At 35.0% G+C, this 16,138-nt stretch overlaps 1 protein-coding gene across 1 annotated transcript in view; it reads right to left on the bottom strand.

Moving 5' to 3' along the window:
• Nucleotides 1-3,111: 3,111 nt before the first annotated feature.
• Nucleotides 3,112-16,138, bottom strand: part of LOC112039097 (uncharacterized) — a 35,521-nt gene continuing 22,494 nt past the window's right edge. The window contains exons 10-11 of the mRNA XM_065763499.1: nucleotides 4,209-4,328; nucleotides 3,112-3,453 (exon numbers count right to left, since the gene is read on the bottom strand). Of these exons, the coding sequence (XP_065619571.1) occupies nucleotides 3,277-3,453; nucleotides 4,209-4,328 (297 nt within the window). The 3' untranslated portion in view covers nucleotides 3,112-3,276. The remainder of the gene's footprint in view (nucleotides 3,454-4,208; nucleotides 4,329-16,138) is intronic.

Below are 16,138 nucleotides of genomic sequence, written 5' to 3'. Positions count from 1 at the left end.
AACAACACCCAAATCGGATTTTTATCATTCAACAACACACCCAAAATCTTTTGTTTAAAAGAAAAGAAAAACCCAAATCCTAAGGTGGCTTGATGTGTACTATTTGGATTCAATCGGATAGTACTGGGTTGTGGTGGCTTTGATCGGCAGTGGATGGTGGTTAGACAAGAAGAGGAGAGAGCATTGGAGCTAATTTTTTTGGGTTTAAATAGAGAAAGTGCTAGGTTTTGACTCTTTCGAGTGTGCTCAGGGAGAGACAAGAGCTGGGTATGGGTGTAAGGAAAACGAAGAGAGATGGAGAAACAAGAGCTAGGTATGGGGGAGAGAGAGAGAAAAAAAAAACTGAATAAAAAATAGGATGTTTTAATATTTTATTGTGTTAAATTCATATGGAAAATGAATAGTAGCTCTCTTGGTCAAGAGAGCTATTGTAGAACTCTAAATGCATTTTGAGTTTTGGAAAGGCTGCTGGTGTTGGAGCCAAAAGGAGTGTTAAGAATAATGCATGTCATGACTGTTGAGATAAATTCTTGAGAAATGCTATGTTCACAACATTTTCATAATATTTTCAAAATAAATCTTAAATGGTAAGTTGTTACTAGCTGCCATGGGTGAGTAAAATAGTAATTTACGTGGTAGATTCAAATTAGAACCCATAATATATCACCTATAATTTGTTGTGAAAATATTGTAGATGCAGAACTTCTCTAAATTCTTTTTAGTTATTATTAATAATTTAATTTCATATATGAAATTCTATAAATATGTGTATTGTAGAGAATGTTCGTTTAAATATTTTTATTCGATAAAATTTATAAAGTTCAAAGGAATATATATAAAAAAGTTCTCTCCCTTTTGCTAACTAAACAAGAAAAAGAATAAAAAATACATACATTCTGCTTATATTCTTCCTACATCCAAACACAAACATTTTTCCTTCATTTCTTTTCAAAGTAGTGTATGAATTGAGTTGAGGGGTTTTTTCAATCCAACTCACCATGATTGGGTTGAAAAAAAACTCAACTCATCATAGGAGTACAACCCAACTCTCGTGGATTAGGTTGGACAATTTTTATTTTTAATAAAAAAAAAAGAGTATTAGAACATCAAATTTATAAGATTATTGTTAACGGTTGTTTTCACGACATAGTTTCCGCAAGCCTGATTCAACCGAGCCTGATCTCATTGTGGGTCTAATTCATGTATTATGTTATTTTATCCTTTTTAGCATAACCCAAGCCCATGTGACATATTAAGAAAATTGAGAAAGTGTGGTTTAGAAGATATGAGTCAGTTTGTTTTGGACCTTTTGCATGAGTTTAGACCATGTGTGCCAATAAGTGGGCAAGAGACGTTGCCAACACCTCAGGCCCACGAAGGAGGTCTTGTACCCTAAATTTCTACCCCAAAAGAGGTCTTATGTTCTTGCTGTCTGTGGTCCAAGTTTTCTACTCTACATTTTTCTACCTAAAAAACACAAATAACTCTAACCAATTAGCCAAACCTATTGCAACCACCAAATGCAGCTTCCAAGAGCCTATGATAACAAGGAAACAATAGCTAATTAGAGTCCGCCACTACATTTCCAAAATTATGTAGAAAGAAACTCAACCTTTTTATCCAAACAAGAGGCATACTGAGCCAAATATCAATTTAGCACATTGGAGGTCCATTGCCTCATTTGATAGTCTAAAAACTAGTCATTAAGAACACCTAAAGGCTGGTATAAAACTCTTTTTTCAGCTCAAAACAAAATTAACCATGTTTTACCCGTAAAATTGAAACTTTAGAGTAAAAACTTATTCAGTTAGCAAATATTCTCACAATTTTGAAGTTAGAAAGCGGAAATATTAGTATAGAGGGACATTCCCTCTCTCTCACAACCTCTCTTATTTTCCTTTTCCTACTATCTGTGGGTTGAAATTTCGGACCTGATGTTCTAAGTGTACTTTTTGCATTTTATGTAATTGCCATTTTGATTTCTCTTGTTAGAGCACCATAGACATTAGCCTTTTGTTCATCATACATTTGGAATTTTGGGATTGCTTTACCATTTTGACCCTTGTCGCAAATCATTCCCAACATTTATTAACACAAATAACAACAAATTCATAAGCTTATTTGTGTTGGTTTGATGCACTAAGCAAACTTATGCATAGCACCAAACCAACACAAATTATTTGATCAGTGCATCAAATCAACACAAATAATTTGAGATCAAAATGAAGTGAGAAAATAAGTTAGTGGTTTATTTTTTTATTTAGGGAGAGAGGCAAAGAGGTAAGTAAGAAAATCGTATAAGTGGGTTGGGTTTGATTAGGCGAATTTGTGAATCTACTAACCTACACCCAACCCAACCCAACCCTCTATTTAAAAAAAAAAAAAAAAAAAAAAAAAATATCTACTAACCTACACCCAACCCAACCCAACCCTCTATTTAAAAAAAAAAAAAAAAAAAAAAAAAATTGGCAACCCACCAATTCCTAAAAACTAACACAGTTTGGCAGATAGGTGGGTTGGTTAAACACCCTACCCCTTGGCCAATGCAATTTATTGGTCAGTGGTGGTCAGTGGTTACATGAGGTAAACAAATAACAGGAAAAGGTTATTTTAGATCTTTTGCATGATAAGGGTTGTAGTTCACACTTCACAGCCACACTTGACAAGTCATAAGCAAAAATTTTCAAGTAATATCATTAGTATGACGTACGGTACGAGTTACATTTCTAGTAACCAGAATTAGAGAAAGTTTCACCAATCAAATTAACTGAACGTTCGAGACAAAAGAAAAAGGTAAAGAGAATTGATATCAGGGCATCAACTTAAAAAAATATATATATATCTTTTTTCCTTTTCGAGTAACTTAGGTTTCAATTCTTGACTGAGCATCCCCTCCCTTGCAAGAATAATAAAAGTTCAACCATGACCAAGTTCAAGTCCTTGGTGTTTATATTCTAAAAAAGCACTCCAAGGAAAAAGAAAGAAAAAGGTCTAAACTTAACTTCTTGAGCCGAACTGATAAATCCACAACTCTAGGTAGAGAGATTCAGCTGAAAGAAGAAAAAACCACTAGATAGAGAGAGAGAGGTGGTTGGTTCTGGCTTAAATTGATTAACAGTAAAGATGCTCATAATTTCATTCAAATTTAAATTGAAACATGGGACCATAATCTCTCAGAAATCAAGCAAAACAAGACCTTGAGCTGAAGACAGCACAACAAAAAATATATTTATTTAACTTATAACAACCATTTTCCACATGATGAATCTATACGAATCAAAGAACTCCAAAAAAGGGATTTTTTATTGCAGAGTCCAGCTCAGCCCCAGCTGAATTTAGCACAGCCATGTCAACCTTGTCCCTGGGGATAAGCAAGAACTCCCCCCCTTCAATTTTCTCAAACCCACACAGCTCTAGAAACTCAATGCCCCCTTGCAATGCACCAACTCTTTCCTGTTAAATCATAGATGCAGTGAATTATGATGACGACATAGCAGGGAGAGAAAGAAACAAACATTTTTTTTTTTTTGATAGGTAAAAAGAAAGAAAGAAACAAATAAAGAAGATAGTTCAGTTTGTCAGGTATGGCATTGGCACGTAACCATTTTGAAGATCAAAGATCAAGTGTTGACTGGGAATACAGAAGAATATGGTAACCAGGTGATTGGGGTAGTCTGTCCAACCATTCATGTTTAGAAATGACTCAGTCATTTTAAAGGGAAAAACTACCTTTTTCCTTCTGGCTATTTTCAGATTATTTTGGGGGAATTTAAGCAAAATGTAAAATGTTTCCCATTACGAAAGAATATTCTGTCGGTCCCATTTTGTTGATCCTGTTTAGAAAATTCGACTTTTTAAGGAAACATCATTTGATGCACTGTATTATAAACAAAAGGATTCAAGTTTCCAAAACTACCCTCATTAATTTAATAACTAGTGAAAGAAAGATATTGACTTCATAAATAAACTAAAAAGATAAGGAAAGTTATCGATTTCATGTTCATTGACTTTTTTAGAAGACTATTTTTTGACATCCCAAAATAGAATAGAGGACCAACAAAATGGAATAGCATGTCAAAGCAGGCAAAACTTGTTTTATTTTGAAACTTCCTATTAACAACCTGAAATGTGTAAAACCAAAAATGAATTAGGGGTTAATTGGTCTTAGAGTGAACTCTGTACAATTGAACTCATGAAGTATTACTTACATGAAAAGATTGGTTGCTGAGTCTGATTTTTCTGAATTTTTCCTCAGCAGGATTCCTGACAACATTTCCAACATAAGTCAGGAGAGTCTGGAATGCTCGCTTCACTTTAGCATCATCATCCTACTCCCACAGAAAAATAAACAAAAGTTAGAACACATTGTAATCTACATAAAAGGTATGACACCTACAATAAATTATTTCAAAAGCAGAGTAAATACACAGAAAACTAGAAAAACAATTGACTCCTTTCAGTAAATGGTGAAAAATGGGGAACATAGTTTCCCCCCAAAAAAAAATTGGAACACAATCGTTTATCATCAAGTAAACAACCTTTTGTTGTATCATTCTCAAGAGAGGCAATCAAGATACTCCCTTCAACATTACATTGAATATATAAAGAGATGCACTTACTTATTGGGATTATTGTGGAAACATATACCCCATGATTAAATCAAATTATAATTCATATGGTTACTCATAAAGTGAAGTACCCAAGCCGAACTGAACCAGACAAAAGTCTCAAGCAGTCATGTTCAAGGGCATGGAGTCAATTTGATAGAGCAGCCACCACTTCATAAATTATCAATAAGTTCACAGAACCCGTCTTATTTTTAACATGCCGTAAAGCCTCTCTCTCTCTCTGTCCATGCTTTATCTTTGAAGAATTACTAGCATGTAACCCACGTTATGTGCGGGTCTATTCTGTTTACTATATATAAAAAGGTCTATTCTGTTTACTATATATATTTTTTATGGTTGAAAAGTAATTGTTTTTATAAGTTTTTAGTTGTGGCAGCATTTGAAATTTTTTTTAATTGTTGAAAAGCAAATTTTTTGAGAAGTCTTTTATTTATTGGTTGAATAAGAAGTTAATTTATCCTATAACTCATCTTATCCCTTCAAACTATCTACTTAGTTGCTACTCCAATTCATGTCATCATTTGTCTAAAAGAGCCTTGAGTCTAGGATTTCTAAAATTCTTTATTGACTGACGTCATGCATTTGATTAACATCAGGGAGCAGGCAAATTATATAAACCATTATATAAACCTCTATAAATATTTATGCTTTATCTAATTATTATTTAAGAATTATCCAATTTTGTATTCTCTCCTACAACAAGGGTTTCATCTTTTTATTTCTAGGTTGTGTTTGTGTTATTAGATTAAATTAAAATTCTTGAATAGTAAAAATTTTATGTTACTATTTCATAATTTTATTTTTGTTGTTAGTGATATTATATGAGTTTGGAAGAGCTTGTCTAACATTATGAGCATGTAACAATTTTTTTTTAAAAAAAATTTCACCGTAATTAATTTTTGTTTTGGTTTTTACAAATATCAATACTCATACCTATATTTAGCAACCATAAGACATTTAAATAATATTCATGAAAAAAAAAATCTTAAACATAGCATGTTATGAATACCAATAACATATTCCCTCACAAGATTGCTATAACCAAGTAATATTAAATCTACATCATGAAAAGGAATCCAAACCTCAATATGATCCTACAACTTTGCTTGAACTAATAAATTTTTTAATAATTATCTATATCCGTTTTCTTCCTTAGGACTTCTTTAATAGTAAATTTTCACGAATGTACACTCATTTTAAAGGAGATCTAGTTTAGATAAAAGAGGCCATTTGTGTAACAAAACATAACTCTAAATAAAGGTTTGAAAAAAAGAAAAAACCATGTAGTCAACTGCATAACAAAATTAAGATTTAACTACAAATGTCATATGACAATTGATAAGTTAGAAGAGAATTTTGTTTTTTTTTTTTCTAGGCAAATGAAAAACCTCTAGTTAAGTTTCCTTAAGTCTTTAATTATTAAATTTAAGAATTTTTTTCATCTAAATATGTTGTGTGATTGCTTGAGGCATTTAAGAACAATACTTTATATACAATTTATATGATCTAGACTTAAGTGATTATTAATTTATTATTTCTTAACACAATTATTCTAAAAGTTTATAGCCAAAACCATGCAATGCACAAGAATAATACTAGTTTGTAGGTAAAATGAGCACCCAAAAATTGATTGATAAATTTGCCAATAATCAGTCTCAGTCAGATGAAGAAGAAAAAAGTATCCTCTATGGAGATTTGTTACTATATTGAATAAAGTAGTTGGTCGTGGTGGAGGTGGTGGAAACACTCTTTTAGTTTTAGTTGTAATTACCGTAGAGATGTTTTCAAGGAGTCTTATTCTAGGGTGATAGCACATTTGTTAAAAAATCACAAATATGGAATAAAGGTAGCTACAGTTTCAAATGAGAATCTTGCAAAAATGCATATTTTGCATCAAATAGAAGATGCAAGCCAAGAGGCTGATCAGAGGAAGAAGCCTAAGCCAGACATTTACCCACTGGTCCTAGTCCTATTCTTAGTGCCGGTATTATAGGTACAAGTCAAACATTTCAGAAAAAGAAATTGAATGGGGGGAATCACCCTTTGGACAGGGCTTTTAACGGTCAATATCATGTCGAGACCATTTAGATAGTCTTGTTCCTAGGACATTCTATTCAGGTGGGTTACCCTTTCACTTTGCTAAGAACCTATATTTTAATGAGATGATTAAATACTTTTTTTTTTGATAGGTAACAAAAATAATTTATTAAAAAAAATGAGATGATTAAATATGCAGCAAATTATGTGTGTGTGTGTGTGTGTGTCATAGGAGAGGCACGGCTACCTCAAATTAGTCATAGAACTTCTTTTCTGTGTTACTCTTTTCTGTTGTAATGGGTGGATCAGTTTTTTTCTTCATCGCAGCAAAATCTTTTGAGATTTCCGTCAGGGAGGGAGGGACGTACTACTTGTTACGGAATTTTGAAAGAGGTCGTGACTCTTTATGTTTGATTTTTCTAGGAAAAAAAATGTGCCAAGCGTTTGTTACTCAACATTGAGGAATTAATATCATTAAAAAGTGATGGAACTTTTGTTAGATCAATCCGAGAGAATGATAAAGCCTTCATAGTTCATACTACAACAGGGCTCCAACGCCTATGGTTCTTTCTTACTGATTTCAGAATTGTTAAATGGATGGAGGAGGGTATCCATCACTGTGCCGGAAGGTAAATCTGGAAGTGGTTGGAGGGGCTTTGGTCTCCAACTCAGGAAAACCATTCCTCTGGATTCCTTGAAGACAGCCCATCAGAATTAACCTGATCAGAATGTAGTGGGACATTCCAAGGAGATTAAGGAAGGTCATAACGTCAATATGTCTAACAAATTCAAAAACTGGAGGTGATTTTTGTGTTCTTCACAGGATTTGACAACTGGAAAGGAATCTGAATTTGGTAAGGAAACGACTACTGGGAAGGAAAATGCAACTGGAAAGGAAACTGAGAGTTATGGTGCAAATTTTATGCCAGCCATTCAAGGTACAAATTTCAACACAATAAAGAGTCAAACAAAAGTTATTTTGGATGTCCATATGAATATTGAGCTGGCTTCAGATGGTCTTTGGAAGGTTTTATGGGCCAAAGTTGGTGGAGATGGCCATCGGGCTAAGTCCAACTTGAAGAAAAAATTGATTTGGATGCCTAAATCTACCAATAACCCCAAGCCCATATCTTCTTCAAAGCCCAATACCACTCAAACACAAAACAAGCCTCTACCCCAACCTTCATATACTAAACCCACATCTAATAAGCCCAATTCCTCTCAACTCACAATTCCTCCTTATCCGCCCACCTCTCAGCCTTACATCAAATCCAAAACCACAAACACAACCCAGATACATCCCAAACAACAAACACATTCAGCTCTTTTTCCCAACATTCCTCACCCTGCAACCACAAACACAACCTAGATTCTACCATACTCCGGTTCTTCATCCCTTCTCAAACCTTTTCCAAATCAATCCATGCCTGATCACTCAGTGCCAACCTTACCCACTATTCACTAGTGGAGGAGATCATGGTTCTTAACACCAGTAGCACTAAGTTAGCGGCATCAACTTCTGTGACCTTGGATCATTCATTCTCAGTATCAGAGGTTTTTCAAGTTGAAGACCAACTCGAAAATGAGGACCTATGATCTGATACAACTGAATCAGAGCCGACACTCCCCGACAATTCAAAAGAAATTGTGGTGGCACATTCGAAACCCACCAAGAATGATGAGGTCATCCAACAGGAACTCCAAAGGATCCTACTCAAGCACAGTGATGACACAATCAAAATATGAGGAAATTCGGAGAAGTGGGTCCTTGAGTTGCGAGATGGGAGGAGGGTTGTAGTATCGATCCAAATTCCTCTCTCACCAGGTTCTGTCATTGACTCTGATGAGACAGAGCAGATGTCGTTGGTGCCAGTGAGTATTTTAGATTTGGTAAAAGGACAGGAAGTATGGGACAAAGTTACCGTGGAAGACTGGGTTTCGGATACTTTCTCAGAAAAGTATGTTGGAACTAACGAGGCTACCCAGTCAGACGAAGGGCATTTGGAGCCTTTGAATGTTGAGTCGTTGGCCTTCTCTAAGCCAATGGGGGACATAGATAGCTTTTTCAATGGGTCAGAAAATTTAGAAGCTAAGATGACTAAGGGACATACTTTTGAATGGTTTCACGGGTTTGATGAATTTCTGGGGACATCTCTTAAAGGTTTAGAGGTCCAAGCAACAAATATTTTGCTGGCTGTTGAACATATGATACAAGAGAGGGCAGAGGAAGCTAAGAAACAGAAACAGGGGATATATTGGAAGAAGTTTGATTATGTGGGATCGTAGGGTAGTAGAAAAATTGGAAAAAGTTGTGGGTCAGTATTCAGTGTCCTATAGATTCAAAAATGTAAGTGATCAACTTGAGTGGGATCTTTCTAGTGTTTATGGTCCAAACATAGACAGTATGCGACATCTAATGTGGGAGGAATTGGCGGGCATTTTTAGTTGGACATTGCCATGGGTTCTGGGTAGAGATTTTAATGTAGTCCGTTTTCCTTTAGAGAGATTACAAGCTGAGAATTTCACCCAGGCTATGCATAAGTTCTCTGACTTCATTACTTCTCATGAGCTATTGGATACCCCCTTGGAGGGTGGCCTTTATACTTGGTCTAATTCTTCTTAGGTTCTAGATTAGATCAGTTTCTTTTTACCCATCATTGGGATGACTTCTTCCCTTATCTTTCTCAAAGAAGATTGCCTAGAGTTTTATCTGATCATTTCCCTGTTTTTTTCGAGGGAGGAAATCAACAATTAGGGTGTAGACCTTTCTGTTTTGAAAACATGTGGTTGAAGGCAGAGGGTTTTGTGGAAAAGTTGAAATCTTGGTGGAAGACATTGTTTTCAGGGGACACCTGGTTATATTTTGGCCATGAAGTTTAAAGCATTGAAGGTGGATTTAAAAAAGTGGAATGAATTGGAGTTTGGTAATGTCACAACTAGGAAACAGAAGTTGTGGAGTGAGTAAAATGCTTTGGATATTAAAGCAGAAAGATACCCTTTAATGGGCAAGGAAAAATTAGAGGAGGAACGACTTCGCGCTGATATTGAAAAGACTACGCTATTGAAAGAAATTAGTTGGAGACAAAAGTCTAGAATGCATTTGAGGGAAGGGGACTCTAATACAAAGTTCTTTCACCGTATGGCCAACTCTAATTGAAGAAACAACAGTATTACAAGTCTTATGGTGGATGGGGCCTTAACATATAATCAAGACTCGATTACTGATTGTATCACTTAATTAATAGGAGTTTATATTCTGAGCAGCAAGTCTCTAGATCATTCCCGGATGTGTTGGAGTTTCGTAGGCTTTCCAGGGAGAAGGCAATATGGTTGGAAAGGCCCTTTGAAGAAGCATAAATCCATGAGGTTATACAGGGCTTTAATGGAGATAAATCCCCTAGTCCAGATGGTTTCCCTATGTCCTTTTTTTTCAATCTTGCTAGGGAATTCTTAAATCTGATCTTTTGGTGGTAATTCGATACTTTCAAGGTAAAGATCAGTTTGAGAAAAGCTTGAATGCTACTTTTATCACTCTCGTCCCAAAAAAAAAAGGGAAAAAAGAATAAAGCCATATGTACTCCAATTCCTCCTGGCGCATGATGACTAACAAGGTTGTCCAAGAAGCCTACAGCTATGCTTTGAAGCATAGGTAATGAGGACCCATGGACTAACCACTAAAGCGTTGGATCTAAGTTATATCTTTCTTCCATGCAATCACCATCATAGGACACATGTCCTGAAAATAAACCGAACTCCATATGCACCTTCTTTCTATCTTCCAAATCTGGAAATCATCTTTTCAATCATTTGTTTCTCTCACCAGAATTGTCACTATTTTTATGTGAAGGATCATGACCTTTTCCCTCATCAATCCATTGATTGGTATAATAGCTAGTTAAAAATGAATATATAAGTAGTAATAATAAAAATTATGAGTTTATTTACTTCAAAAGGAAGAAAAGAAAAATTAGAAAAGAGAGGAATCTTACTTAGAATTCAAGGAGTGAGCAAGGCAATGAAGTAGCGTGCAGTTTTTGTTCCACCGATCAATGAGTACATTGTATACCACATCATAAAATATACACGACTCATGTTCTTGCTTACCCTCTAACCGGTATATTTCTTTCTTCTTTCTTTTTTATTTCTTTTTTATTTTTTATTTTTAAATAACATTGAATCCCACGTTTCATACACCTCACGAAGAATAGCTTTATCCTTGTCAGCCACTTGAAGCATCTCATAAATAGGTCCTGTGAATCGAAGAATATAATCAACTTTGTCCCATCATATCTCATCCAAAATATATTCTCTCACAGTTTGAGCTTTTTCAACATCATATTCTCTATAATAAGATGTCCATTGCTCACTAATTACCATATTTTGAAGACCTCTTCTTATCATTTTCAATCTTTTAAGCATGACTATCTTTTCCAACATCATATCCTCTATATTGAGATGTCCATTGCTCACTAATTACCATATTTGAAGACATCTTCTTATCAGTTTCAATCTTTTAAGCATGACAATTATTGAAGCAAATTGTGTATCAGCAACAACAATAATTTCAATGGGGAAAATTCATTAAAAATTGCCTATATCATTGAATGATTCATGATGAAAACACGAATGAAAGATGCCTCATCAGCAACCTTTGTAATCTATTGACATTCATTATATGTGACCTCATTATGAAGAGAGTATTTGGCTACACATATATTCTTCAAAGCCAGATTGAGGGTATGCACAACACATGGTGAGCAAAATATAGTGGGATATTTAGCTTCAACAATAGATCCAACAGACTTCATAACAAGTGCATTATTAGTAATGATTTGAACAATATTGTGATGTCCAACCTCAGCTATGACCTTTAGAAACAACTTTGAAATGTAGTGCTTGTCTTTGTATTCTTTTGTACCATCAATGGATTTTAAGAACATTGGCCCTTTTTCCTGATTTAGTCATAAAATTGATGAGTGACCTTCTTTGGGGATATGTCCACCCATCACTTACTATGCTCAAACCTTTTTTTATTTTTATTTTTATAAGTAATAAAAATATATTAAAAAGAAGAAGGATGCCACCTAAGTATAAAGGAAGTATACATTAGGAACAAAAACAAATCAAGTGCATAAAGTACAAAAGTCCATGAAACCATGGATTGAAGAAAAAGAACGAAAGCTTAACACTGCAGCCCAATCCAGAAGAGTCCCAAGGAAGAAGAGTTTAAGATCTGAAACTGATCTCTCTAGATCCTCAAAATGTCGGTATCTCTCTAGATCCTCAAAATGTCGGTTGTTCCTTTCACGCCAAATGTTCCACATCAAATAATGTGGCATAGCCATCCAAATAGCAGCATTCCGATGCCTCCCAAACTTTCCTTGCCAACAAGCCAACAGTTCCACCATTTTTTTCAGCATAACCCAGTGAATGCCAAACAGAGTAAACACCATATACCACAAATCAAAAGCAAGAGGGCAATGGATAAGGAGGTGGTCTACTGATTCCCCATTTCTTTTACACATACAACACCAATCCAAAATCAAATTCCGTTTCCTAATGTTATCAGTGGTCAAAATATTCCCCAAAGCTGCAGTCCAAACAAAAAAAGCAACTCTAGAAGGGACCTTAAGACTTCCAAACAGTCTTCCAAGGAAAAGATTGATCAAAACTTTTTTCTCAATACTTGGTAATAAGAATAAATTGCAAAACCTCTTCCCATAGCAAGTTTCCAATATATCTTATTGTCCCTAACTCCTCTCACAGAATCTCCATAAATTCTATACATTAAACTATAAAAGGATTCCAATTCCTAAACTTCACTATCTCTTCTAAAATTTAAATCCCAGAAAAGAACACCATTTGGGAACTTCATCAAATCAACCACATAGGCCTCCTTATTTCGACTTAAAGAAAAAAGTCCCGGATAGTGCACACATAAAGAAGTGTCCCCATACCAAATGTCTTGCCAAAATCTAACAGTTACCTGGCTCCAACCTCAAATTGGATGTGATGAACAAAAGATGGCCAACCACGGCTAATAGATTTCCACAAACTCACTCCATGAGGGCCAGTAACAGGAAGAAAGCACCAACCTCCCCCTTCATAACCATACTTTGCCCCTATCACTCTCCTCCACAAGGCCTGTCGCTCATTACCAAATCTCCATAATCATTTTCAAAATAAAGCTTTATTAAAACTTCTCAAACTTCTAATAGTAAACCACCAAATGAAGAGGAGCGCAAACTGTAGCCCATTTCACTAGGTGAGTTTTTTTAACATCCCCCATACCACTCTACTTTAGCAATAATTTTGAACACCTCCCAATTAAACTAATAGGCCGAAAATCTCTTACCTCCACTACATCAGATTTTTTAGGAATTAAGGAGATGAAAATAGCATTCAAACTTTTCTCAAATTGAGCATTATCAAAAAAAATATTTAAAAACCTCCAAAAGATTGATTTTGATAATGGCCTAACAAGTCTGAAAAAATGCCATAGGGAATCCATCAAGTCCAAGAGCTTTATCACCATCAAAATCCATGACCGTGAATTGGAAGCTTTTAGGAGCTTCATCAATTCCATTTATTGCACTCTTGTAAGGGGAACGGGGAGTATAAAAGATGTTGGCTACCTTGTAAGAGTAAGGGGTTCACGGTCAGTGCTTACTACCATCTTCTAGTTGGCCATAGTGAGCAGTTTTTCCCTTGGAAAAGCATTTGGAAGCAGAAGCTTCCCTCTAGAGTGGCTTTCTTTGTATGGACCGCAACCTTGGGGAAATGTCTGACAATTGACAACTTAAGGAAAAGAAAGGTTTGCATTTGGATTGGTGTCATATGTGCAAGTAATAATGAAACTATTGACCATCTTTTCTTCATTGCCCAGTTGCTTTGGAGTTGTGGGATATGGTTTTGGTTTATTTGGAGTTTGTTGGGTTATGCCATTCTCTGTTGTTGGGCTTTTGGCTTGCTGGCAAGGTTGTTTTGGTCGCCATTGTAATGGAGATATATGGATGGTTGTTCCTCATTGTTTGATGTGGTGTATTTGGAAGGAGAGAAATGTAGGTGTTTTGAAGACAAGGAGCGTTCCCTGCCTGATCTCAAGCTTCTTTTTTTTAGAACCTTACTTGATTGGTTCTCTGTGTGGAGAAACCATCCTTTTTCGTCTATTTTGGATTTACTTGATTTTTGTAATGTTCGTTTTTGATTTGTTCACCCTTGTATACTCCCTGTGTACTTGGGTGTCTCTCTCTTTTTGATATCAATGAATCTTTATTACTTATTAAAAAAAAAAAAATCCACACACACCCAAAAATTTCAGCTTGCTCAAAAGGTCTTTCCAACCAGCCAGCCTTATCCTCAAAAATCCTAGAAAAAATCAGCACATCCGGATGAGGACGAATGTGCTTCTTATCTTTCGAGTAAAGACTTTTATTGAACCGAACAATACCCTTTTCAATAACTTCCGGATCTGATGTCAACACTCCATCAATATTTAAACTGCCAATACTGTTACTCCTATTAGAATTAGCCATTTGGTGAAAGAATTTTGTATTGCTGTCCCTCCCNAAGGAGATGAGACATAACCAAAGAATGACCCTTTACATTGCCTATTTTGAATCCTAATATACGGTCCTCATTTACAGCTTTATCCAACATTCGCATGGTGTCCATGACAATAACAAATAACAAAGGAGACAATGGATCTCCTTGTCTGAAACCCCTAGAGCTTCCCAAAAAGTCACAAGGAGAACCATTAATCAAGATGGAGAAATGAATAGTATATAAACAGAAGAAAGTCCACTGCCTCCACTTTTCAGAAAACTAATAAAAGAATGAGTAAGTTCTAGTTCACATGATCAAAAGCCTTCTCTATATCCAACTTACATAGGACCCCTGGTTGTCCAGACTTCAATCTAGCATTTAGACACTCATTAGCAATCAAGAATTTTCCTCTCCAAAAAAAAGCTTTTTAAGATGCTGAGATGATATCTCCAAGGACAACATGCAACCAAATAGCTAAAAATTTAGCAATGATTTTATAAACCCCCCAATCAAACTAATAGGATGAAAGTCCCTCACTTTTACTGCCTCAATATTTTTGGGATGAGAGTTATAAAAGTAGCATTCAAGCTTTTCTCAAACTAACCTTTACCTTGAAAGTATCGGGATACGGCCAAAAGATCAGATTTAAGAATTCCCTAGCAAGGACAACACACAACCGAATAGCTAAAAATTTAGCAATGATTTTATAAACCCCCCCCCCCCCCCTCTCAAACTAATAGGACGAAAGTCCCTCACTTCTACTGCCTCCTTTTTTTTTTTTTTTTTTTTTTTTTTTTTTTTGATAAATGGCTTTATTCATTGTTTGAAGAGGAACAAAATTACCACTAAACATGTTGAAGATATACTATTTGTTTATTCTAATCTTCAACTTCTTTCAAGAAGCAGAGAGTACACTAAAGGAAAATCTCAAAAGTGGAACATTGGTGGTGATTCTTGGGACGAGTCATTTGGAGGACCTAGGTTACTTGAGACTGCATTTTTATCATTGGATGAGCCAGAGTTGGAGGTAATGCTGGTTGAAATTGATGAGGACAATGTTGAAGAAGAGAATGTTGTTGTTATGTTATCATCTTGAAGGCTTGTCTTTTCTTTTTTGTTTTTTTGTTTGATGTTAAATGTAGTTTATTTGAAGCATTGAACACTTTGTTCGCACTTTAAACAACACTTCATGGGTGTTTGTTTATTTGAACTCTTGGTTTGTATTTGAGACAACATTTTATGGGTATCATTGCCTTTAAATTAATTTTAGATATGCTTTCAAGCATTTTATTGTTGTTACTTAATTTTAAAACTTAAAATAAACATAAATTATGTCCAAAAATATTTAAATATACCTAAAAATAAATATTTATTAATTAATTAAGTATTGTATCCAAGGTTTTTCAAGAAATGTTGTATCTTTGTACCCGTACCCATATTATACCAATATCCATATCCAAACCTATGACCTGTGCGTAGTAGGTAACAGGCCTCTTGTATTTTTGAGTAAGAGTATGATTATGAATTATGATTAACGATTACCTAAGCCATCTTCAAAATTTTGACAAAAAATAATCATTTTTTTTCCGTAAGCTTATCATGGGATTGTTAGAAGTTTTCTCAAAATCAAAAATTTTCCAAGTATTGTTTAGTCAAACTTCTCCTCTTACACATTAAAAGTAGAAATTTTTTTAATTATTTAGTTTTATTTAAGCTGTGTTGATGTAGGACAAATTAGGGATTTGTCTAACCTTTAGTTGTTTAGGGTTGGGAAAGAAGAAGAAATAGAGAGAAGTTAAGGCTGTTTAGGGGCTGTGTGAACATTAACCATGAACAGTAATCCTAGAAAGAAAGAAGAGAAAATAAAGAGAAGAGAGAAGGAGAAAGAAACAACAAAGGCCAACGTGCCTATTGCTCAAAACACTCAA

The sequence above is a fragment of the Quercus suber genome, unplaced genomic scaffold, assembly GCF_002906115.3.
Source record: "Quercus suber isolate HL8 unplaced genomic scaffold, Cork oak 2.0 scaffold_510, whole genome shotgun sequence".
Classification (NCBI taxonomy): domain Eukaryota; kingdom Viridiplantae; phylum Streptophyta; class Magnoliopsida; order Fagales; family Fagaceae; genus Quercus; species Quercus suber.
This window is presented reverse-complemented; position numbering and strand designations above follow the sequence as displayed.